The 25478-nt window shown below is 40.3% G+C and overlaps 1 protein-coding gene across 1 annotated transcript in view; it reads right to left on the bottom strand.

Moving 5' to 3' along the window:
* Positions 1 to 25478, bottom strand: part of RYK (receptor-like tyrosine kinase) — a 148195-nt gene that overhangs the window by 39872 nt on the left and 82845 nt on the right. Inside the window, exons 3-8 of the mRNA XM_011958223.1 lie at positions 22069 to 22177; positions 21435 to 21556; positions 10599 to 10698; positions 8459 to 8593; positions 6070 to 6123; positions 1632 to 1776 (exon numbers count right to left, since the gene is read on the bottom strand). Of these exons, the coding sequence (XP_011813613.1) occupies positions 1632 to 1776; positions 6070 to 6123; positions 8459 to 8593; positions 10599 to 10698; positions 21435 to 21556; positions 22069 to 22177 (665 nt within the window). The remainder of the gene's footprint in view (positions 1 to 1631; positions 1777 to 6069; positions 6124 to 8458; positions 8594 to 10598; positions 10699 to 21434; positions 21557 to 22068; positions 22178 to 25478) is intronic.

Below are 25478 nucleotides of genomic sequence, written 5' to 3'. Positions count from 1 at the left end.
ACTCTTTAGTCACCTCTCTACCTGTATCCTCTCTCAAAGTCCTATCAAAATGTTCCCTTAATTGCTTCCAAATGCCATTTCTTCCCCTGTAAAAATCTAAACCTAACTTCACCACCACCATGTACACAAAACATATTCTGAAACAAATCATATATGTACTTCCTTCTCACTCGTATCCCTTTTTTCTTCTTTCTCCACACAGAAATGGAAAATAAAACAGTGGGGACAAAGAGTACTTAGGGGCAAGTACTGAATCCAACCAGCTCCCTTCCCCTTCATATTCTTATGCCACAAATATGCCTCCCAGCTGTATGTTAAGACCAATTAGGACTGGTGACTCAACATGGAGTAAGACACACTGCTCCCTAACTGGAAAAAGCTTACATTCTAAAGGTAAGACAATTACACAAAAAATTATAAAAGAAAAAGTACAATGCTACGAGAGACAGAGACAAAGAGAAATGGGTGTTTGGGAGGCTTAGAAAAGACTTCATGAAAGAGACAGCAATGGAGCTGGAATTTGAAGAGTGGACCAAGTATGGACTGGTGGAAAAGGCATGGAGGCAGCCTGTGGGAAGAAGAAAGCATGAACAAAAGTCCTGAAGGGCAAAGTGTGGGGCAAAAGTGAGGAATAAGTAATCATTTGACTGGAGCAAAAGGAAGGATACAGCAGGAAGAGGAGAAAAGGTTCAAAGAGTATGGATGATACATCTCCACATAAAGCAGGCCTTTCAAAGAAGTCACAAAGCTGGGGCATGTCTTCAGTCAGCAACTGGGAATCACTGAGGAGGGAAGTAAGAAGTGTGTGTTATGAAAATAAATCTATCATTCCATCTGTACCTCTCAGCCTAACTTGACTATAACATCCTCCTTGTCATCTCTGACTCACTCAGGCTGGACAAGCACCTTTTGTATTCACACACTTTACATATCACAGTCATCAAATTACACGCTTTTATAATTACAGGTTAATGCAAAAGATTAAAATCTTGAAACTATGAAGTATATTATTATTTCTGTCTGTTCCCAGCACTCAGCATAATATCTAACCCAGTATATCTCAAATTGGCTGTACATTAGAATCATCCAGGAAGCTTTATGAAAAATACTGATCCCCAAATACTACCACAAACCACTTGCATCAAAATCTCTGGAAGGTGGACCCAAATACTAGCATGTTTTAACAGCTTCTCCTTGACTCTACCGTGTAACCAGGTTGAGAACCAACAGTTTAAATCAGAGCAGGTGCTCAATAAATGTTCACTGGACGGAGGGAGGAAGAGAGGGTGGGAGAATTATGAAGGGAAGAGCCAGAAGGAAGAAACAGGGCTATTTTGAAAAGGCAATGGTCTGAAGTAGAGTCATGCCAAAGGGAACAGAAAACACACACTTGTTCTCCACTTCTTCCCCAACAACTAAAAAACAAATTTCCGACTTCATAACTTTTAAAAAATAAAAATAAAATCAGAGAAACACAGAGACAGTGATTAGGTCATCTTATTTTTCCTTTGGCTGGGGCTTGGTCATCCTCCCTCCTTCCCCTGCACCACTGCACATTGGTATGTATGGGCTCCCACACATATACAAATAACTGCTTTCATTTTTTTTCTTTCCCAAAATGTGTACAATACCTGTCATCCAGTTCAATCCTTTTCATACTATGAAGGTGCAAAACAGCTAATATTATTGCTACGAGAAATATGACTGCACAACAAACCCCTACACTAATATAAAACACACGCGTAGAAGTGGTTGGAGCTGCATGTACAGGATCATCTGAAATAAAAACAAAACGCACATTTAGCTTTTAAAACAAATATGACTGCTTTGTGATCCAATATACACAAATAAGTATTGTTCTTTTCACGTGCCCATTCTTTGGTAAGATCAGTTACCAGTAGCATATTGGTGTCCAGTTACCAGTAGCATATTGGTGTAAGTTCACAAAATTTTGTTGATGTTTTTGTTGTAGTTTTTAAAAAATATTTTAGGCCAGGTGTGATGGCTCACACCTGTAATCCCAGCACTTTGGGAGGCCAAGGCAGGCAGATCACCTTGAGACCACCCTGACCAATATGGTGAAACCCCGCCTCTACTAAAAATATGAAAATTAGCCAGGAGTGGTGGCAGGCGCCTGTAGTCCCAGCTACTCAGGAGGCTGAGGCACAAGAATCACTTGCACCTTGGGGGCAGAGGTTGCAGTGAGCCGAGATCGCTCAACTGTACTCCAGCCTGGGCGACAGAGTGCAACTACATCTCAAAAAAAAAAAAAAAAAAAAAATTTTTTAAATAGAATTTTTGGCTAATGAGTATAATAGTCACTCACAAATGGTATACATACCAGTGCATAAAATACACTATAGCAGTGCTGTCCAACAGAACTTTCTGCAGTGACGAAAATGTTCTCTAGAGTACTGTCCAATACAGTAGCCACTGGTCACCTGTGGCTATTAAGCATTCAAATGTAAATACCACTAAAGCTACTGAAGTGTAGTTAGTAAAACTGAGGAACTGATGTTTTAATTTGACTTCACTGTAATTAAGTTAGAAAGTCACATGTGGCTGGCAGGCACCATACTAGACAGTGCAGATCTATATATTCTTCCTATCTCTTCAACAATGATGTTTGGGTTACAGGGATCAGACATCGTTTTGTTGCCAGGGACCACTGACTCACAGAAGACTGAGTGACAGAAGGGTCCACAAGTTTATAAAAACAAACATTTATTCTTTTTTGAGAGTAACAGAAATTGTTTTGCTTTTCTGTTTTTAAAGACTCTATTCATTAAATAAAATGATACTCGGCTTTCCATTATTTTAAAGAGAGAGGCAGGCTGGGTGCGGTGGCTCACATCTATAATCCCAGCGCTTTGGGAGGCCGAGGTGGGTGGATCCCTTGAGGTCAGGAGTTTGAGACTAGCCTGGCCAACATAGTGAAACCCCATCTCTACTGAAAAAAAAAAAAAAATTACAAAAATTAGCCATGCCTGGTGGTGCGCACCTGTAGTCCCAGCTACTCAAGAGGCTGAGGCAGGAGAATCACTTGAACCCAGGAGGCAGAGGTTGCAGTGAACCAAAATCACACCATTGCACTCCAGCCTGGGCGACAAAGCAAGACTCCGTCTCAAAAATAATAAATAAATAAAATAAGACAAACAGAAAGCCTCAGCAACATGGAAAATAACCCAATGACATAGACACAGCCACACACACACACACACACACACACACACAGAAGCAAACTGAGAAAAAACACACAGAAACAAAGATACAGATGATAGAAGCAGGCAGAGTGGAAGATGCAAACAGAAGCAAACTGGTGTGCTTGGAGATTCATGCAAGATATGATCACGAGTACTCACATCATAACTCTACTGAACAAAACTTGAGGCATTTGGGGTTTATCCTAAATGAGATGGGGGATCATTGCAAAGTTTCAAGCAAAGCAATTTCACACGGCCACTTAACAAAAAATGACTGCATGATGTGTGAAGAATGCAAGAGCAGAAGCAGGGAACAAGTTAGAAGGTTACCAGAGTAATTCGAGGAGAGAGCAGTGGCTTGAATAAGAGTGTCACAGTGAAGATGAGAAGTAAATGGATTTGGAAACACAGTCAACAGACTTTACAAATGGATTGTACCAAAGTAGAAAGAAAAAGAAGAATGAAAAGTTTTGGCTTAAGCGATAACTTGGATAAGGGTACCTTTACAAAGATAAAAATAAGCAGGTTGGGGATGTGAAAATCAAGAGTTTTGTCCAAGTTAAATTTGGAGTACCTAGTCTACGAACTAGGTACTCATACCTCCATGCATAGATGTTAAATTGACAGATACACAAGTTTGGAGTTCTGGGGATACTTCGGGATAAAAGATAAAAGTTATAGCTTTCAAAAACACATGGAAATAAGAAAAATAAAACTTTTCTAAAATTTAAACTTTCAATCAACAAACAATAAATCAGAACACATTAACGCAAAGAGACCAAATGACTTCTAGGGCAGCTAGACTTGGCTGTAGCCTGAATGAAGGCATGACTTTCATCAAGAATTACCTTATGCCATGGGAAAGCTATTCAATCTTGGGAAGGGCAGAAAAAAATTCTGAATTCTGGAGGCATGTGTTAGCAGTGCTATCCAAGCACTTTCCAGAGCAGAGCAGAGGATACAGCTCTGCTGGGCGGATCCCCCTAGATGTACCCTGCTCAATTACCTCCAAATTCCAGGCTTCCCTATGCATTTTTCCCATTCCCCATTTGCTACCATCTGGTCACCCTTCAGCTCTCAGAAGAGCTTTCACTGTTCTCAGGAAGCTATCCTTGGGTTCCCAAATCCCCCTGTGCTTGCCATATCATAGCTTGCCATGCTATGTTGTTATCACTGCCTATTGCCTTGTCTATTTCTCCCACTACATTATAAACCCCCGAGGACGGGGTCTATTTGCTCACAGTTTAGTCCTCTGCTTCAGTCATACCACCTAACACACCACAGACTCTCCATAGGTATTGGCTGGCTGAATAAATAGAAAGGGCGGGAAGATGAGAAGGAGCAAGGAAGAGACAGACAGAGGCCAAGAATATGCAATACTGCTCTTGTTGAGAAGTAATATCCTACTAGCATAAAAGAAATGGGCAAAGTCACCAGAATTTTAAAAGTAAACTTTGGCAACAGTGACTTTTTTTCATGTTTTTTTCTTTCTTTTCAGAAATATTCTAGCAAGTAGACAATATGTCACATTATTTTACAGGCAAAAAATTTCCACTTCGGGACATCCAGATACTCTGTGCCTCCCAAGGTGATGAAAAGACAAAATAGGCAGCACAGAGTACCATCTATAGACCAGTCTTACCAAAGAGATGGTTCTAAATCTAATCAAGTGCAAAATCTACCTGCCAGTTTACAGAAGAGGAAAAAAAAAAAAAAAAAACATGTTCAATGATTTCAGGAAGATGCAGAATGTGGGAAATTCTATGGGACAAATGATTTAATTTCTTCAATAAACAAGTAATATTAATAAAAGGGTTGGTGGTTTCTGATTAAAACAAAACACATATCACCCAAACAGTTGTGCAGGCTTCATTTGGATCTTGATTCAGGGGGAAAAAAAGACATTTTTAAGACAATCGGGTTAATTTGAACATGGACTATCTATTGGTGATACTAAGCAACTGCTGTTAATTTCGTTACATGTGACAAATCAAAATGAATAGGTACTAGGTGATTGTGGGTTTTTTTTTTTTTTTTAAGGCCCTTTAAAAAGAGATCCACCCTGAAATTTTACGGGTGAAATAATCTGATGCCTGGGATGTGCCTGAAAATACTTTCCTCCACCCCTAACCAGCACAAAAGGAGGGAATCAATGGAAGGACGATGGCAAAGTGTTGATCATTACTGAGGTTGGGGGATGGGCACATGGAGTTCATCAAAGCGTACTCTGAACGTTCATAGACTTGAAATTTTCAAAAAACAATTTTTTAAAAGTCTACTTGCATGAAGAGAATCTAGTATCCTTTTAAGATACTGCTATTAACACAACCCCAAGAAGAGTAAGACTCAACGATGTCTTCATGTCAGAAAAGAAAAAAAGAAGTTTGTAATAGTATCTAAACACAACCAATACCAAAAAATAAAAATCTACTTTGCATATCTGCTCTGTAGCTTTAAGTAACACAGTATCTTTAAGCTTACACCTTCACCTGGATGAAATTAGCTTAAGATTAGGTCCAGACTGCAAGCCAGATTTTCTAACCCTCTGCTAATAAAGATCTTACATATATTTCATGGTCATACTTTAATTAGGACTACTCAAAAATATGTGATACTCTTGCTTGTATAACTTTTTAGCTTACTTGTTACAAAATACGTATAAATTTTAGTTCTCAAAATAGTCAATATTCTAAGTTTCATGACCTATCCACTAGTCTACAAAGCACCAGCAAAATAACAGCATAGTGTCATTATCATTTGACAAACTGGAAACCATGAGGCCTCCAAGCTTCATGCAATCATGTTTATATGCAGCCAACCATTTTTCATTTCTAATAATGGATAAAGATAATACATTAACACTTACAAATAGTTCTGCTAGTGTTTTTGTCCAAGGCTGAAGTTTTTACTTCTTCAAGTTCTGAATTTAAAAGGAGATAAATGATGCTTTAGAAATTCTCTTTTCCATGAGAATCCTTAATTACAATAATTATCAGAACATTGCTGGAACTCAGCAACAGGTATTTGTTGCAAGATAATGAAAGCTACATTACTATTCCGATAATCACCACTACAGTCATCAATCAATAGTCTATACCACTGTTAGCCAATGGGTGTTACTTCTAGATGCTCAATGAAAATGTTCCTGTGGTCAAGAAGTTTGGGAAACGCCACATACTATAGTGTCTCTTTGGAGGTTCACAGTGAACATTAGAATGTAAAGACTAAAAGGAGTCATGGGGTCACAAAACTTGTCTAATCCATAATTGCCATCATCATATGATAAAGGAAACTTTTCTTGCTAGTAACACCTACTAACATTCCATATGGTACAGATATGTTTTCTGTTGCAGACAGTTTTTGAAATATAGTAGGCTGGAAAACCAGATAAATAAAAACATTAGGATCACATAACAAAGTAAGAGTCATGAGCCTGAACTGGGTGACTAGGGTGGCCAAAACCATGACCAACAAATACAGAGGGCCAGAGAAAAACTTAAGTCTAAAACAGAATAGAAAATTACTCCAACACAGAATTTTTATGTTAATTTCACACACATATTAAAGAAAATGGAGAAGGTATATGATCATTTTGAGTATCAGCTGATCATTAACCTTAGCAGATATTAGTACTGGTGGGATCCAGAGGCCACACCATGTCTGGTTATCGTTCTGCCTTTAAGAGTAACATGAAGCACCATGGTACAGTCATGTCCATCTCTCTGAGGATCACGAACTGAATGTTTTATACTCCTCACTGGCTAGCTGTGGTACCCTAAGTGGCCTAGGGTCCAATCTCCTTATATCAAACATATAATGACTACACTGGACTAAAGAGTCTCTGAAATATCCTTTGTCTCTAAAATTACATAGAAGTTGGTACATAACTGAATATAGTAGAACTGAAAATTGTATCAAAACACTACAGCTGAAAGATGCTAGCTTTTCTTTCTTAAGATGTCTATTCAAATGTACTGCAGCTTTTTTTATTGGCATGTACCCAGACATCAGCCATTACAACTCACTTGTTGGCCTTAGGTGTTTTCATAACACTCAGCACTGATTTCAATTGGGAAATTTATTAAAAGACAGTTTAAATTAGCCGGGTATGGTGGCGGGCGCCTGTAGTCCCAGCTACTTGGGAGGCTGAGGCAGGAGAATGGCGTGAACACGGGAGGCAGAGCTTGCAGTGAGCAGAGATTGCGCCACTGCACTCCAGCCTGGGCGACAGAGTGAGACTCCGTCTCAAAAAAAAAAAAAAAAGACAATTTAACAAAGAGGCTGAAAGAACAGGTCTGCATCCTAGCTGCACCACTTAGCCATCTGATCTTGGCAAGCTAGATTCTCTGAAGCTCAGCTTCCTTTTCTGAAAATGACAACAATGACAGAACCCATTGCCTAGGGTTGCTGTAGGGATTAAACAGGTGTAATATCTGTCAAGCACTTAGAACATAGTAAGCACTCAAGGTTTGGGATAGGATTTCCCCTCACCCCCATCTTAGATACTAACCAATTCTACCTATGTGACCTTGTAAATTTGGGTCACTTTAGCTTTATGGAACTTACAGTGAGTGAGATGGACTAAACTTGTAAGGAGAACTCCAAAATTCTTTGATTTATGACCTAGCATACTGAAACTCTTTCATATCCACTCTGATTTCTTCAGTTTATAATTCAAAACCAAAAAAAAACTAACTTTGGTAAGTACCCACATATGGTATTCTAAGTTTTAGGCTAGATTTAATGAATTGTAAAAACAACAAATCTCTGAAACAGGTATTATGCCCATTTTACAGATGAAGAAAACTGAGCTTCAGAGACGTTAAGGTAACTTGTACCAATATCCTGAAAAGACCAGAGCTGTCATTCCAACCCAGGTCTATCTCACCCCAGAGCAATGCTTCTGCATAAAAGTAACTTGATAAGGGAAACAAAATTAATATAGTTACTCAGAAGTCCCAACAGATTTTTCTTATTTCTTTACCTCTTCAACCATTTCAGCACTATTCCTAATGGAAAACATTTTAGCAATTCTGACAAAAGATTTGAGAAAGCATGGACTAAATGAGGCCTGAGTGAGATTCTTGGCTACCAACTATCTGGGATTATCTCAAAACTTCATCTGTCAGTGTTCTTTTCTCACTTGCAACTATAATCACGAGTTGGTCATAATTAAATCTGTGAAAAAACAACAAACTCTATTTTTCACCTTCTCACATATACGTAAAACATATTTTGGTAAATAAATTCCTTACTTTTGTAGCACATTTTCCTTCGTTTAAAATTTAAGACGGTAAAATTTTTTGAAGAATTTACTGTCAAGTTGAGCTGCATTAGTATCATAACTTCAGAATCTACTTTGCCAGTACAGGAAAGCTCTACCCGAAACACTGTTTAAAAAAGATAAAAAAAAATTTTACATTTTCTAAAAATCACCATTAATGCCCCAAAATGATTCTTTTAAACATTTTAGAATTACTTATTTTTGCTGCAAGAAAACTAAAAATAATACATTTAAATAAAGTAACTAAATAGAAGTTTTTAGAGATCTTCAGACTACCACACCTCTAGACACTAAGCATTTAATTCATTATGGATATAAAAGTTAGTATTAAAGAACAAACCAAGACATCAATGAAGAGATAATTGTTTTCAACTTTTGCTCATCGTTTTTAATACATCACTTTGTCTCATAAGTCCTGCTATTCCAATACACTAAAGCTAAAGGATCATCAGGCAAACCGCAGCAGACACATTAGCAGTAGTAACAACAGTAATTACATGATCAAATGGAAAGACAACTCACTACCAAAATGTAAGTATGTCTGCTCTTCATAAAAAGATTAAATATAAACCTGTAAATGAATCTGATCAATTCTCAGCTATGAGTTTAAAAACAACACCTTTCTCAATAGAAACTGATTTTCATCCATAATTGTAGCAATGGGATAACAGACTTCAGTGCATATAATTTTTTTCCCCAGTCTTTAAGATTCTCTTCCTACAAATTTAAAACATATCATTCTACCATCTGTATGAGTGTATTAAAGATATGGGCATTTCTAAATTCCTTTACCGCCCATAAAAATTCAAGCAGCCTTCCTGTGCTTTCTTCAAGCTTAATGTATGTGACTGGTAACAGTGAATATGACTGCCAGAAAAAGTTCCACAACACTATTGTGGCTGATACTTTCAATTTTTAAAAATTTCCATTTCTTACAAATACCACAACTTAAAGAGCCTAAGAAGTTGGTTCAAAAGTAGTTAAATTGGTGTAAATAAGACACTTATTCATTTACTCAGACTGTACTGAGTGCCTATCCTGAGCCATACTCTATGCTAAGCATCAAGGGAACTGCTAGATAATGTAATCAGTGCAAAAACAGTTAAATATGAAGTTCCAAGGGGGTAGGAAGAATAGAAGCTAACAAATGAAAGAAGAGAAGGTGGCAGGAAAAAGACAGTGTAAGGCCGGTCGCGGTGGCTCAAGCTTGTAATCCCAGCACTTTGGGAGGCCGAGACGGGCGGATCACGAGGTCAGGAGTTCGAGACCATCCTGGCTAACACAGTGAAACCCCGTCTCTACTAAAAAATACAAAAAGCTAGCCGGGCGAGATGGCTGGCGCCTGTAGTCCCAGCTACTCGGGAGGCTGAGGCAGGAGAATGGCGTAAACCCGGCAGGCGGAGCTTGCAGTGAGCTGAGATCCGGCCACTGCACTCCAGCCCGGGCGACAGAGCAAGACTCCGTCTCAAAAAAAAAAGAAAAAGAAAAAGACAGTGTAGATCTTGAGTCTTGCAGAATGAGTAGGATTAATAGAAAGGAGTTCACAAGCAGAAAGAGGAAAAGATGATCCCAAATACTGAGACCAGCACATGCAAAGGCTTAAAGATCAGAACTTCATGTAGTCTGGAACTGCCAGAACTCTGGGGCAAGTGCAGTAACACGGCTAGACAGGCAGACAGGGGCAGATGGTAAAGGATCCAGGACACAAGATGGTGAGTCTGGAATGTTCAGTTGATGGGAGTGGAGGCCACTGATGGGCTTCAGGTCACAGGGTCAAATATGACCATGCAAAGACCATCTGGGCCACAGGGTGGAATGTGGTGCCTAATCAAAGTGAAACGAGATCAGACACAGGGACTCATGTGGAGGTAAGTACCAGCAATGCAGAAAAGGAGAGAGGGAGGGCTGAGCACAGAGAGTTCTAGAAGGACAGAAAAGAGAGAATGGTTTAAGAACACAGTGCAAATATTTACAAAAATTACTTTTTTTGTAGAAAAGTAATACACACTACACATCAGTAGTTAAACTTCGTTTTGGGGACGCAGGGGATACAGTTGAAAAAGTATGTTAACTCTGTCTTTGTAACTCTGTCTTTGAAGAATCTCACTTACCTGATAAAGTGCGTGGAACTTCCCCCTGAACAGAAATGTTGACCTGGGGCATGTCCATTGCCAAAACATTGTCCACTTGGAATCCCAGCTTGTATTCAACCTGTAAAATAGACAGAAATAAACAAAATGGACCTGTGATAAGAAGAAAGATACTATCAGCTTGACTTCATTAATTAGCTCATTAACTAACCAATGCATGAGCCTTTCACATGTATAAATAAGCTAGCTATAAAAAAGTCCAAATTGTCAGAAATAGTCCCAAGAATTTTCAGTTGGATAAAAATTCAACCCAGTAAGCCACTCTCTATTTTATGTCCAGAACAGGACCACCACTCTTCCATAAAACCTGCCATCTAGGGTCAGAAATCCTGCTGAGGACTATGCAGCACTGACAGAGAGGCCATGAAGAGCCAGATGTGAAGAACCAAAGCAGTGAGATATGTAACTGACAGACCATAAATAGCTACCAATGTCTTCTCTGGTTGATAAATGAAAGACAAGCTCGGAGGGCCTCCTTGTGGCTGGTAGAAGGAGGTCTGCTCTGCAGACCTACTCACACAATAAGCAGATGCCAAGGTAGATTTCTCATAGAATATCTAAGTCACATCCTCTAGTCTTGCTCCCACCAAAAAGAAAGTTCATATTTAGATCTCCATTTAACTTGAGAAGTGATTCAGAATCCAGAAGGAAAGAGAGGCAACCCATGAAATGTCTCTAAAACACCAATATTATCTATCAATACCTGGACTACCCAATGTGGCTTAATAGAACCAATCAGCATCAATAAGTATGGCTCTGTTGCTATGGAGAGTTCATGAAAGCAGCAGCTCAAACTGCAAAGCAATAGCTAAAATTCAGAATGGCTGCCAGCATCAAGACCTTCAATGAGGTCCTACAGTTCACATCACTCTCTGCCCTGCCCACAGGTTCTTGATACGTATGGTATCCCTCTCCCATTCAGTGGTCACAAAAGGTGTCACTGGTGGCAGACTGAGATTCGCAGAGCCATGAGGCAGCAGGTTGGAAAAAGAGTGAGAAGAAAGACATTCGATAAGCCATTCTTTAAGAAACTTAACTGGAAGAATGGGAGACAGATGGTGAAGGGGGGGTGTTCCAAAGCTTTTCTTTCTTTGTTTTTAGATGAGATATTCAAATATGTATATATGCTAGTGAATAAAGCTAATGAAATGGTACATAATAAAGATGAAAGAAGAGAGGGAAAGAGTATCATCCCAGATATAAGGGAAGGGATGGCCCTTACGCTTGGGCTAAGGTGGAAGGCGTTGTTACCCATGAATAAGAAGGGCTCAATCTAGAGTTTGATTCCCCTTGGGGTTTCTCCTTTCACACTGTATTTAGTCTCTTAGCTAAACACTGTAGGGGTATACAAACATTAAATTCTTCCTCTGCAGTTAAGATAGGTACATAAACAACTGTTAAAGGCTGTGTTTAATAAGTGCCACATTCCCAACAAAGGAAATGTTCTTGCTGCAGCACATCAGTGACTTAGAGGTACCTTGGCTAGAAAGTGTTCACACTCACCTTAGCATATCACAACACCATTGCTGCCACCAGGGGGTGCTAGAGAGCCACAGTCAAGCAACTTTGGGCAGGGAATGAGCAAGCTTTCCAGCAATACAACATCAAAGAATGCATCCATTATACATCCCTACACCCATGCTATCTCTGAACAGGACTATACACGTAGGGCAGGTGCACAAAAGAAATCAGCACCTCCAGCAAGAACTGGGTTCCGAAACATGAGACCATGTGACCCTCAGGTAAATTAGTAACTTCTCTGAGTTTCCATTTTTTGTAAAATGAGCGTAATACATGTTATGAGGATCAAATAGGATCATTAATGTAACACACCTAACTGTTAGCCTGGCACAAGTCTCCTCTGACAAATGTAGACATCAGCGACATCAGCAGTCATTCCAGAACAGCCACCTTACTGCCATGCTGCACTTCATAATCATCAGCCCACTGCTGGCCCCAGGGATTCTGACACGAAACCTCCTGGGTCTGTCAAGAACACTGTTGCAGGCCTTCTGTTTCTTCCCCATTCTGAGAACCTCCCTATTCAGAACAACCTCCTACACTCTCTGCCTCTTCACAAATGTCTTCCCACCTTCTCCCACAACCTGGCTTTCCTCAGAAGTCATCTGTTCCCCTATCATTCAGTTCCTATAACACCTGACCCTCAGGGCCTAGACAGTAGGGTCAGCACTCTTTAGGATCACTAGGTCCTTCCTAGACATCCCTTCTTCATGCCCTCATGCAAATCCCCTCTACTCTGAAGCTCGTATTCTTTTTTTGAGACCGAGTATCACTCTGTCACTCAGGCTGGAGTGCAGTGGTGTGATACCAGCACAATGCAACCTCCACCTCCTGGGTTCAAGCAATTCTCCTTCCTCAGCCTCCGAAGTAGCTGGGACTACAGGCACACGCCACCATGCTCAGCTAATTTTTGTATTTTTAGTAGAGAGGAGGTTTTGCCATGTTGGCCAGGATGGGCTCGAACTCCTGGCCCCAAGTGATCCACCTGTCTTGGCCTCCCACATTGCTGGGATTATAGGCGTGAGCCACCATGCCCAGCCGAAGCTCACAGCTTCTACTCATAATGGCTACTTCTCATGCCATCAACACCAATGACCCACACAGGACTTGCAGAGGCCTTAGTGTCCTGCTATGTTTTCCCTGGCTTCAATATTCAGTATTTAATATCCTGACACACTAAAGAACTACTTCATAACCAAAACAAATGCAAAAATGCCATTCTATCAAAGATCCCATCACCACCTCTGATCCTACAAAACCAGTTCTCTGACTCCATCACTCCAAGTCAACCAAAGTTTATGAGGCACATTTATGAGCCAGGAGCTGTGTTCCTAACAGGACGCAGTAGCCAGTTAAAGCCACTTCCCTTCTCTCCAGTATAGCCACAAACACCTAGTTTCACGTTTCCCACAGCCTAAGCCCTAAAGAAGGCAACATTACTGACAGTCATATTGGCACCTTCAGCTGGTTCACCCCTTCCAAACTCTCAAAGGGCAGCTCCAGCATCCTGACCATCCCTTACTCTACTCCTGCTGCTCAGCACTGCTGAAGGAAATCCATCCTACAGAGTAGGAGCTCTTATACAAGGATGACCTCCAGTCTCAGGGGAGGCCTTTAGTTCCGCTCAGCAATCCCTTCCTCACTGACCCTCTCTTCCCTGGTCTTATTCCAACCTTACAGACCTTCCCCACCTCCTCACACTCAATGTTTTTGTCCCTTTCCACTAGCACAGAGGAACTCCATTTTCACCTTTCTTTTCAACACCCAGGCAGATCTGTTAGAGCATCCATTCTTTTCATTCCACTCCCAAAGAAAGGTCCATTTTCCTCTCCAAATGTAAATCGTTCTCTCCTAGTACACTAGGTTCTAGCCCATTTCACCACTGATGGAATATCTTAATCATCCATTTCTCTCACCCTCTTTTACCTTCAATCCCTCCCAAGTGTCCAATTACCTACTAAGCAAATCTACCTAATTACCCTACAGCCTTCCAACTTAACAAATTCAAAGCCACACTTACTATTTCCCCAGAAACTTGCTGTCTCCTTTATCATAGGTCTCAGTTATCACAAGGAGAGAAGCGACAGACCAGAGACCAGAACCCCTAAGGAAGCAGAGGGGGTCTAGCAAAGGGGTCCAGGGCACTAACTGCAGTTAAAAAAGGGGTAAGACTGGCACCTGAGCATTTCAGTGTGGCAAGGTGAAAAGGAGGAGAGAAGGGAGGGAAATGAGGTTGTGAGTGTAGCTGGCCAGTGAGGGCACAGGGAGAGGTGCAAAGGGCTGAGGAGGAGGTCTGAGAATGCAGCCCCTTTGGTCGTATCAGCAGCTTAGAGGAATATGAAGCATGAAACTGCGGAAGCCTGCTTGCTAGCTCCTTTTTTGAGGAACTGTCTAAAAATGGGGGGCATTCACAAGGTAGTTCTCTTTTCCCTCTGCAGTCTTTAGGATATAAATTTTAAAACTGCAGTTTCTGGGATTAGAGAAGAAATTGCCAATTATTGAAGTCCAATTTTCTCTAGTTGGGCATGTATCAATCTGTAAGGACTCTCACTTGCCAATCATCCTTTAAAGAAACAGATCTGCTCAAAAGTTAAATGTACAGTCTACTGGGACAAAGCAATTTGAACAGCAGTTGTTTATCAGAATGTAGAGTGAGCCAAAATACTTCAGAAAAGAAACTACAGGCCAGGCGTGGTGGCTCACACCTGTAATCCCAGCATTCTGGGAGGTCAATGCAGGTGGATCACTTGAGGCCAGGAGTTCTAGACCAGCCTGACCAACATGGCAAAACCCGGTCTCTACTAAAAATACAAAAATTAAGTGGGCATGGTGGTGGGCACATGTAATCCCAGCTACTCGGGAGGCTGAGGCAGGAGAATCACTTGAACCCGGGAGGTGGAGGATGCAGTGAGCCGAGATCGCACCACTGCATGCCAGCCTGGGTGACAGAGTGAGACTCAGTCTCAAGCAAAAAAAAAGGGGGGGAGGGGGGGAAAGAAAAGAAAAAAGAAAACTACCAAAAATATAAACATTTGAATAAACAGAAAAATAAACATTTTTGCTTATGTTCCCTTACTTGGAAACAAATGGCAATTACAAGTAGGAAGCTGGCAAGTAAAGCCATTTCCTTCTGGAACACAGAGAGTACAGATTTAAAGTGAATACACTTGTCTAAAGCTAAATAGCCTTTTAATTTCTCTGAACTTACTAGAAGTAATGCCTTTCTCATAGAAATCTCACTCTGCACAGGACACAGCCGCTGGCCTCCAGCGGTGTCTGCTGGAACTCTGGACAAGTTCCCTGCAACTCCTAGAAAATGATGATGAATTCCTGAAAGCAGAAAACAGCCATGGGGTGAGGGTGGGTACTGGGAATATTCTGCTACATCCTGGCAAATTTTTGCTTTTCGGATTATCTAAAATAGCTACTGACGGCCAGATGCGGTGGCTCGTGCCTGTGATGCCAGCACTTTGGGAGGCCGAGGCAGGCAGATCGCGAGGTCAGGAGATCAAGTCCATCCTGGCTAACATGGTGAAACCCCGTCTCTACTAAAAATACAAAAAAATTAGCCGGGCATGGTGGCGGGCGCCTGTAGTCCCAGCTACTCAGGAGGTTGAGGCAGGAGAATGGCGTGAACCCGGGAGGCGGAGCTTGCAGTGAGCCGAGATCACGCCACTGCACTCCAGCCTGGGTGACATAGCAAGACTCTGTCTCAAAGAAGGAAAAAAAAAAAGCTACTGACACTTAACAGACACAGTTACATGTTTTTCCTGGATACTGGGGAATGCGCTGGAATACAGAAGAAACTAATTATCTGTTAAAGCCTCTCAGTAGCCTGCTTTTAAGTGTGTGGTCCTGTGGAAAACAAGCAATACCAGAGTTCTACTCCCAGCTCAAAATGCAATTAACACAATGGTCTTTCCTGACCACTCGCTAAGGCATGTGTGACCTATGCACTAAGAGTAAGACAGCTTCAAGCCTCTGAAGTGACCACAATCTGTGCGGCAAGACAAAACCGTGTAAACACTGAGAAACACTATTACCAGAAGCTGTGATATGTGAAAACTAATGTTAAAATATCTACAATGTTGAACTGACATATACCAGGGAGCCAGGAGATCTCTGGAAGCAAATATTTCATCTTCTGGCAAAATCTTAAAGAAAGAACCGAGGGTTTCCAATAAAGTATTAGAGCTTGAGAGGTACGGCCTTCCTTCTGAAAGTTCATGATTACACCTCAGGGTTAAATGATCAGGTGACAAACCCTTCATCAAGCCTCCCCTGCCCTCATGTGTGACTTTCCCATTTCAGGTCATCTCTATCTTCTACTTCCTCTAACCCTACTTCTCCTACCTTAAGCAAGTCCCTTTCCAAATCTGGGTCTTAATTTCCTCACAGGAACTGATCAATAACCAAAGTACAACCACATAATAAAAAATAATACAGCCATTTGAAGGGGGAAAAAGTATGACTCTGTATCAAGTGACAGAGATCCTTGACCAGGATATTGTTCAGTGCTCTGCAAACTGCAGAAAAGTATGTGGTATGTTAGTTGTTGAAAGATGTATATACACATATACACATGGATGCTTACATACACACAAACTATTTCTAAAGGAAAGACAAGAATCAGGCAACACTGGCTGACTCAGGCAAGGGGACCTAAGTGGCTGGATTGCTCAGGGATGGTACCAGAAGGTGTAGGGGACTTACTTTTCACTGTATACCCTTTATGCTTTTTAAATTTTTACTATGTGCATATATTATCTACCCATAAGATTAATTTTTAAAATAAATAAACGTAATCAACTGTGTTAAAATCACCAGAGATTATTACCTAGAATTGGGAACTGCAATAGTGTCTGAAGCCTGAAACTAGATTAACACAGACATAATTCCTTAGTTTTTTACTTAAAAAAATTATAAGATGGTTACTTTCCTCTAAATTCCTGTTACAGGTATAAATCAGTTTAGGTTTATATTCAACCCACTCATTTTTTCAAACTTATAACCTCACTCTATTAAGAGTAAAATATCTGAAACATCCCATTTGTGCAACTACTGTCGAGTGTACCCAGCCTATATGTTTTCACACTTCCAGAAATAGGAAAGTCACCACTCCTAAAGCCACACATTCCAACTCTGAAAAGCCCTAACTGCTCAGAAGTTCCCCATTTGTTGAGCTGGGCCCTGTGGCTTCTACCTGCACATCTCTTCTGCAGTAAGTACCACGTGCTATACTAAGCACAGGGGATACCCTTTAAGGTGCTCAGCATATAGGAGGGAGAAAGAAAAGAAAATCAAACTAGTACAATACTCTTAAAGTATAACTAGGGCTATGAGAGAGGAGAAGGGCACTGTGCAGACAGAAAAGGGCACCGGACACATTGGAGGAGAGGTGACACCAGGTCACAGCTTTATGAGATAAACAGGAGTTATTCAGGTAAAGAATGAAGAAAGGGCATTTGTGGCAAACAGCAGCACTGTGACAGATCACAGAGCATTCAGGAAATTCCAAGACAGAAAAAAATGACACTAAATGACTGGCTAGATAGGAGGCAGAAAAGAAAGGCCGAGACCAGACCATAAAGGCCTCCTACGAAATCAAGAGCTTTATTCCGGTAGAAACAGAGAAGCCGAGGGTGGCTTTGTGGAGGGTGCAACAAGAGGTCAGTCCAGAGGAAAGGAGACCAGTTAGAAGACCACTTCCGAATCCAGCAAGAAACAATGAAGGCCCAAACTAAGGGTGAAGCATTGGGTCACAATAGAGGTAGGAAACGAATTTAAGATGTAATTATTAGAGAGAATCAACTAGATTTAGAAAGTGTAGGAGAAGGAAACTAGGATCCCTTCTACATTTCCGGCCTGGACATGTAAATAAATGGTCATACCCTCCAAAAAAATCAGGAAACTTCTGCCTCACAAAGAGTATCATACCACAGTGGCAGCCCAAATGTGCACTAACAATGATATTTATACCTGCCAAAGAAGTAACTTGGAAATTATGCTCTATAAAATAATGTGAATGATATGGAGTACAACTACAGCTATACTAAGGCTTCTCCTGACCCACAATGTACCACGCTAACACAGGTTTCCCTTCAAACATATATATTCACCTGAGCCCCTCCTACCTGCTCTCTCCCACTCCAACATCCTCCTGTAACAGGCTCCTAAGACTCAGACACCCATTACCAGCAACGTCAGGGCCCTGCGCTCACTCCAAATAACAAACAGTGTATATCAACTGTTTTAAAGGAATCAGTAAAAGAAGGTTTTATTTTGTTCGGTCCTGACTGCCACTTCCCACATTGCCTTTGTACTCACAAATCACTACCCATACACTTGCCCAGGAAACCTTCTCATATCAGCATTCTTTTTTCCTAACTGTGCCCAGAAATATTCACACTCTGTTCAAAGTCAATAGAAGTGCCTAGAACAGAATTCTCTAATAAACCTTTCACCATTTTGAAATACATCTATTATTTGTTTTTATATGTATCAACATCAAAGGTAAGAATAATAAGAAAGAATTAGCTATCAATTTTTTGGAGACTATAAGAAGCTTCTCTGCCTGAAAGATGTTCACAGAAATACTGGACCGCAGAGTTGCAAGGGAACTTAAAATTCAGTAACAACCACTCCACAAATACTTGAATTCCTTCTACAACAGCCTTACTGAATATTCAGTTATCCAGCGTAGGTCTGACCTCTTCCAGTGAGAAGAAACACACCACCCTCACCACTGCACAGGCTGAAATACAAAACTAGTTTCAAAAACAGATGCAAAAAGTAGAGGTTGAAAGGGTGATGAGGAACGAGATTTTGTTAAAAGATAGCTTCAAATTATCTCTCCACAAATTACTCACTAATTATAAAGGGAAAAACTCAACGGGAGAAATCTGGTGAGGAGAGTGTTCGGAGTTACCACCACCAGTCACGGGACAAATCGGCACCTTGTGCACTGGGAAGGACAGCACCTTTGTGGTATCACTGCCAAAGAGATATTCCTGAATCTAATCATGAGGAAACCTCAGACAACGCAAACTGAGGGGCATTCTACAAAATAACTGGTCTGTATGTTTCAAAAATGTTAAGGTCAAAAAACATAAAGAAAGGCTACGGAACTGTTCCAGACTGATAGGGAACTAAGAGACATCAACCAGTAAAAATTAGCTATGAAGAACATTGTTGTGATAATTGATAAAATTTGACTACTGTAGATTAGATAATAACATAATAATGTCAAATTTCCTGGTTTTGATCATTGTACTTTGGTCGTATAAAGAATGCCCTTTTTCTTAGAAAATACACACTGACATATGGGGAGCGGGAGGGAGAGGGAGACTGGAAGGCAAACAAGTATACTTAAAATGTTGGTATTAGGAAATGAAGATCAAAAATAAGCACTTATTCACTGGTACATTTGGCAGTACCTTTCAAAGTTTTAAACACGCACACGCATTGGCTAGCCATTTCACTTCTTAGCAGTAATTTACTATTCAGAAATAAGGCCATAAGTGCACAAAAACTTCTGAACAAATATGTTCTTAACGTATTTATATACATACACACACATATATATGTACATATACACACACAGGGATACACATTAACACATTTTTTTCTGTGTTTCTATATTCATCAAAAGCAAAGGTTGAAAAATTTTTAAATAAAAGAAATAGCAAAGGTAGAAATATCAATAAAGATGAACTACCAATTGTTTTCATCATCCCATTACCTAGATTTTGCCTACAAAATGAAATGAGGGAAACTATGTAACAGTAAAGGGAAGTATTGTTTGAAATAATAAAATGCTATTAAAAATCCATGTGTCCCATCAATGAGGTACTTCACAGAAAGCAATATAGCATACATCCGTGAAGTGAGAGAAAAAGAAAGATGCCTAGATAAGTTATTCTGTAGGGGAAAAAGTACTATACAACATACACGTCTAAAAATCCCTTTTTTGTTTAAAAAGGGAAAAAAAGGGGACCTTGAAGAAGTTATATCAAACTATAAACAATTACTTCTGAATATAGAACTACAAAGTCTTAACAGTTCTTTTTCTTTTTTTTGAGATGGAGTCTCACTCTGTTGCCCAGGCGGGAGTGCAGTGGTGTAATCTCAGCTCACTGCAACCTCCACCTCCCGGGTTCAAGCGATTCTCCTGCCTCAGCCTCTTGAGTAGCTGGGAATACAGGTGTGTGCCACCACACCTGGCTAATTTTCATATTTTTAGTAAAGACGGGATTTCACCATGTTAGCCAGGATGGTCTCGATCTCCTGACCTCGTGATCCACATGTCTCGACCTCCCAAAGTGCTGAGATTACAGGCATGAGCCACCACGCCAGGCCTAGTCTTAGAGTTCTTAAAACATTTTTGTAATATTTGAATTTTCCCAAAATCATTGTTGTTTTCTAAGTAGAGAAAAATGAAGATTTTTAAAAATCTATATTAAAGTGGCCAATTTAAATAACTTGCAGCAAATATCATGACAGACACTATTCTATAGTACTTTAAAAAAAAAAACTCTATAATAGGTATTCTTATTTATAGTAGCAAGACTATTTTTATTTCCTAAATAAAATCTTATTCAAAAGCCTATATACAAAGTTGATAAAAGAAACCAAAGTTGGTTGGGTATAGGAGGCACCTCCAGGCTCAGCCTCCGACTCTCTGACTTAGGAGAAAACTTACTATGTTTGAGGGACCCAGGCAGTCAGGGCAAATGTGAAGAATTCAGCAACAAGTAGCCCAGGCAAGAGATTCTTAAGTGATCGGATTTAGCCCTTAGGAGTAAAGAAGCCTCACCACAGGACACATGGGTGACTGCATCTGCTGTACCTTTCTTAAACCGTTTCTCCATGAGTGGGAGAACTGTATCCATTCTGTCCAACATGTCTAAAAGGCCTGTCTTACCAATCCCCACCCCTACACCCGTATCATTTCACCACAGCAGCACTGCCATTATTGGGTCCAATTTCACCCTTTTCAAGCTAGGTCTGGATCTCTGCTTGAAGAGCCTAAAAGGATGTAAGTGTTGTGTCATATGCTAATCAATTAAATGACAGCCACTTTTGTTTTAAAGGATTAGAGAAATTTTAGAGGAATAGTCCAAGTATTTGAAATATAAATCTGAAAAGACTCAGTACTACTATATCGCATCACCGGCCGACCCTTCGGTACAGATGGCAGCCCAGTCCTCAAACACAGCCCTTGCCTCTGTGGCTGGGTGACCCTGTCATGATGTCTGTGGTTAGTCACTCTCTTACCTTGGACTTCGCATGCCAGGTGAAGTGCAGGAAATTTGTCTCACTGGGTACTAACAGATTAAAGGATAGAGCGTAGTGACTAATAAGGTCATTTCTCACATAATAAAGTTCTGCATCAAGACCTAGAAAAAAATGGGAAAAAAATAATTAAACATTTAAAATACCCTCAAAATCATCCCTATCGGTATTTCAAATAAATACAAATAATAGAGTGAAGATTATATTGATAAGCAAATGAACATCACAAATGGCCCTCCCATGGGCTGCCTTATGAAGCAAGAAAGACACACGGTTTTATCATCACCAAGAAAGATGAAGAAATTGAGACTTGAAACAAGCAGTTATCCAGCCGAAAACAGGGGTGCTAGAACTAGAACTCTGGCAGCCACTCTGTCTTCCGAGGGCCAGTGTGATGCTCTTTCTTCTGGACACAGTGCTTCTTAGAATAACAGCTACAAAGAAATGCCCGTTCTCCCAAAAACTTTATGTAGACTTAGGAAGGGAGATTCAAAATGAAAGGGAGAAAGGCGCCTCAGATAAAACGTAAGCCCGAGCCAAGCCTCAAGTCCCCAGCCAGAGATGACCTCTGCTTCCTCTGACAACACAAGGTCCTTGCTGTTCCGATAGCATTTACCATGGTACACATTTGCACCAGGTGTCTTGCAGGCATATGCTGTCTTCCCCACCAAGACTACAAAGGGAAGAACACTATGTTTTTCACGGTATCTGCAGGACACAGCTCTCTGCACAAAACATAAACACTTGTTAACCAAGAGGTTAGTACTACAGACAAAACAAAAATAAATGAAGAGCCTGGAATGCCAGAGAAGTGACTCCCAAGTTTCACTCACTCCCATACCACCTTCTCAACCAGGGCACATGCAATCTCCCAAACGTATCAGGCTCTCAATTTTGTCACACCCTTTTATCCTACCTGTATTTAATATTTTTATTTAAAACTCATTTAATTTGTCAAAATAAAAATTTGTAAGGCAAAATTTAAACACTACTTTTCAGTGGCAAATCAACAGTTACTGTTAAAAAAAAAAAAAGTTATCCAAAAACAAAAGAAAAACAAAACAAATGTACTAAATTCTAGCTCAATTCTGGTGCCTACCAAGAAGGCAGTGAGCTCGAGCCTAGCTCATTGTTTATAAAAAGGGAGGAGGGAGGTATAATCAAGCATTTGAGAAATGTAAAAAAAAACCTCACACAGAGGATTTCCCCATGATCATCTAAGGAACTGAAAGACTAAAAGCAGGGAGTAACTTTCTCTTGAACTGATTTACTGTTATTTAAAGTTCTATCCAGGTGTCCCTCTAGTAATACATGACATATATATTCCACAAGTTAGAGGGGGAAAGATACTGAGGACAACAGCCAAAATGCAAATTTCACATTTACTGAGCCGGCACTATGGGGTCTGAAACCTCACAGTATGCAGAGAGGTCAAGATGGAGATCTCATACCTCCTAAGAATAGAGACCTAGAAACAAATCACTCTGCTACAGGTATTTATCCTGTAAAATTCGTTTTCTCATTTCTGAACTAGATGTAATAAAATCATTGATGCAGAAATGAAATTTAAGGCATGCTACATAGGGGGAAGCTGCTGCACTTGTAGGGTCCAGCCCTACAGGGCCTGTGGTTTTTCTCCTTGTGTGTGGAGACCAGAGATCATAGAAATAAAGACACAAGACAAAGAGATAGAAAAAAAGACAGCTGGGCCCTGGGGACCACTACCACAAAGATGCGGAGACCGGTAGTGGCCCTGAGTGCCTGGCTGTGCTGTTATTTATTGTACGGAAGGCAAGGGGGCAGGGTAAGGAGTGTGAGTCATCTCCAATGATAAGTAAGGTCACTTGAGTCATGTGTCCAACGAACAGGGGGCCCTTCCCTATTTGGTAGCTTAGGTGGAGACAGAGAGGGGCCAGCTTACATCATTATTTCTTCTATGCATTTGTCGGAGAGATCAAAGATTTTAATACTTTCACTAATTCTGCTTCTGCTACTGCTACCTAGAAGGCACAGCCAGGTGTACAGGGTGGAACATGAAAGTGGACTGGGAGCATGACCGCTGAAGCATAGCATCGCAGGGAGACATTTAGGTCTCCAGATGGCTGCAGGTGGGCCTGAGTGATGTCAGGCCTTCCACAAGAGGTGGTGGAGGAGAGTCTTCTCTAACTCCCCGGGAAAAGGGAGACTCCCTTTCCTGGTCTGCTAAGTAACCGGTGCCTTCCTAGGCACTGGTGCTACCACAAGACCAAGGTCTGCTAAGTAATGGGTGCCTTCCCAGGCACTGGCGCTACCACAAGACCAAGGTCTGCTAAGTAACAGCACCTTCCCAGGCACTGGTGTTACCGCTAGACCAAGGAGTCCTCTAGTGGCCCTATCCGGGCATGACAGAGGGCTCACACTTTTATCTTCTAGTCACTTCTCACCATGTCCCCTCAGCTCCTATCTCTGTATGGCCTGGTTTTTCCTAGGTTATAATTGTAGAAGACAGATTATTATAATATTGGAATAAAGAGTAATGCTACAAACTAACGATTAATAATATTCATATGTAATCATATCTATATTTCTAGTATAACTATTCTTGTTCCATACATTTTCTTTATTATACTGGAACAGCTTATGCCTTCAGTCTCTTGCCCCAGCACCTGGGTGGCTTGCCACCCACAGCACTAGGTGGGTAGTACTGCTTTTATTTATCCTACAAAAGATATTGAAAGCAGAGAGAGAAATGTAGACCCTTCTGCAAAAGCCTCTCCCTGCTGGCAGGAGTGTTAGCAAATATCCAGGAATGGAAGATTGGTGGTGTTGGAGAAAGGCGTTAGAGGAAAAATTGTAAATAATTTAAATTTGCCTTTTTTCTTAAGTCTGGGTCTTACTCTAGTCTAGATAGGTGCTGTTTACTTAGAAATATATGTCAGATAAATAAAAAGAAGAAAGTTATACCAGGCAGTACTGACATGAGATGAACTAGAACTCAAGTTGAAAGGATTTCATAATAAATGTATTAACATAAAATGTATTAATGAGTTCATATTAATAAAAAACACAAGAAGATACACTAGTACAACTGAAAAAAAAGGGCTTCAAATATAGAAAGTAAAAAGCAACAGGACAAAAAGGCAAAAAGAAATAAACAAATCCACAATCACAAATGGAAACTAACATCCTCTCAGAAATCAAAAGATCAGAACAGTCAGGCATAGTGTTACACCTGTAATCCCAGCTCTTTGGGAGGCTGAAGCAAGAGGATCAGTTGAGGCTGGAAGTTCGAGACCAGCCCGGGCAACACAGCAACAACCCATCTCTATAAAAAACTTTTTAAAAATTAGCTGGGAGTGGTGGTGCACACCTGTAGTACTAACTACTCAGGAGGCGTGAGGATGGCTTGAGCTCAGGAATTTGAGGTTACCGTGAGCTATGATCACACCACTGCACTCCCATCTGTGTAACACAAGACCCTCTCTCTTTAAAAAATAAGATCAAAACAGATACAAATTGAGTGTGGACATAGATGATCTGAACATATAATTATGAGACATGAAAAAATAAGGGGGGATTAATCATGAATTAGAACACATGCATTTAAATTTTTTTTTAAATATAAAAACAGATTCAAACAAAACTCATACAGGCTACCTTCCTTGATCAAACACCATATGATAAAGATATTAACTATAAGGATGAAACCAAAAGAGTATTATTTGAAAAGATTAATAAAATAGTTAAACACTTCACAAGACTGATCAAGGAAAAAAGAGAAAAAACACCAAACACAAATTACCAATACTAGTAATGAAAATGAAATATTACTAAAAATCCTATAGATGCTAAAAAGATAAATAGTATAAACAAGTTTGACAATAAAATAAACAAATTAGATGAAACAGAAGAACCCTTTAAAAACATAATTTACCAAACTAAAAGAAATAAAAATTTCAAACAATTAAAAACCTATCTCAAAAGAAAGCTCCAGGTCCAGATGGCTTCACTAGTGAATTCTATCAAACATTTAAGGAAGACACCACA

The sequence above is a fragment of the Colobus angolensis genome, unplaced genomic scaffold, assembly GCF_000951035.1.
Source record: "Colobus angolensis palliatus isolate OR3802 unplaced genomic scaffold, Cang.pa_1.0 Scaffold46, whole genome shotgun sequence".
NCBI lineage: Eukaryota > Metazoa > Chordata > Mammalia > Primates > Cercopithecidae > Colobus > Colobus angolensis.
The sequence above is the reverse complement of the archived record's forward strand: the minus strand, read 5'-3'. Positions and strand labels throughout refer to the sequence as shown.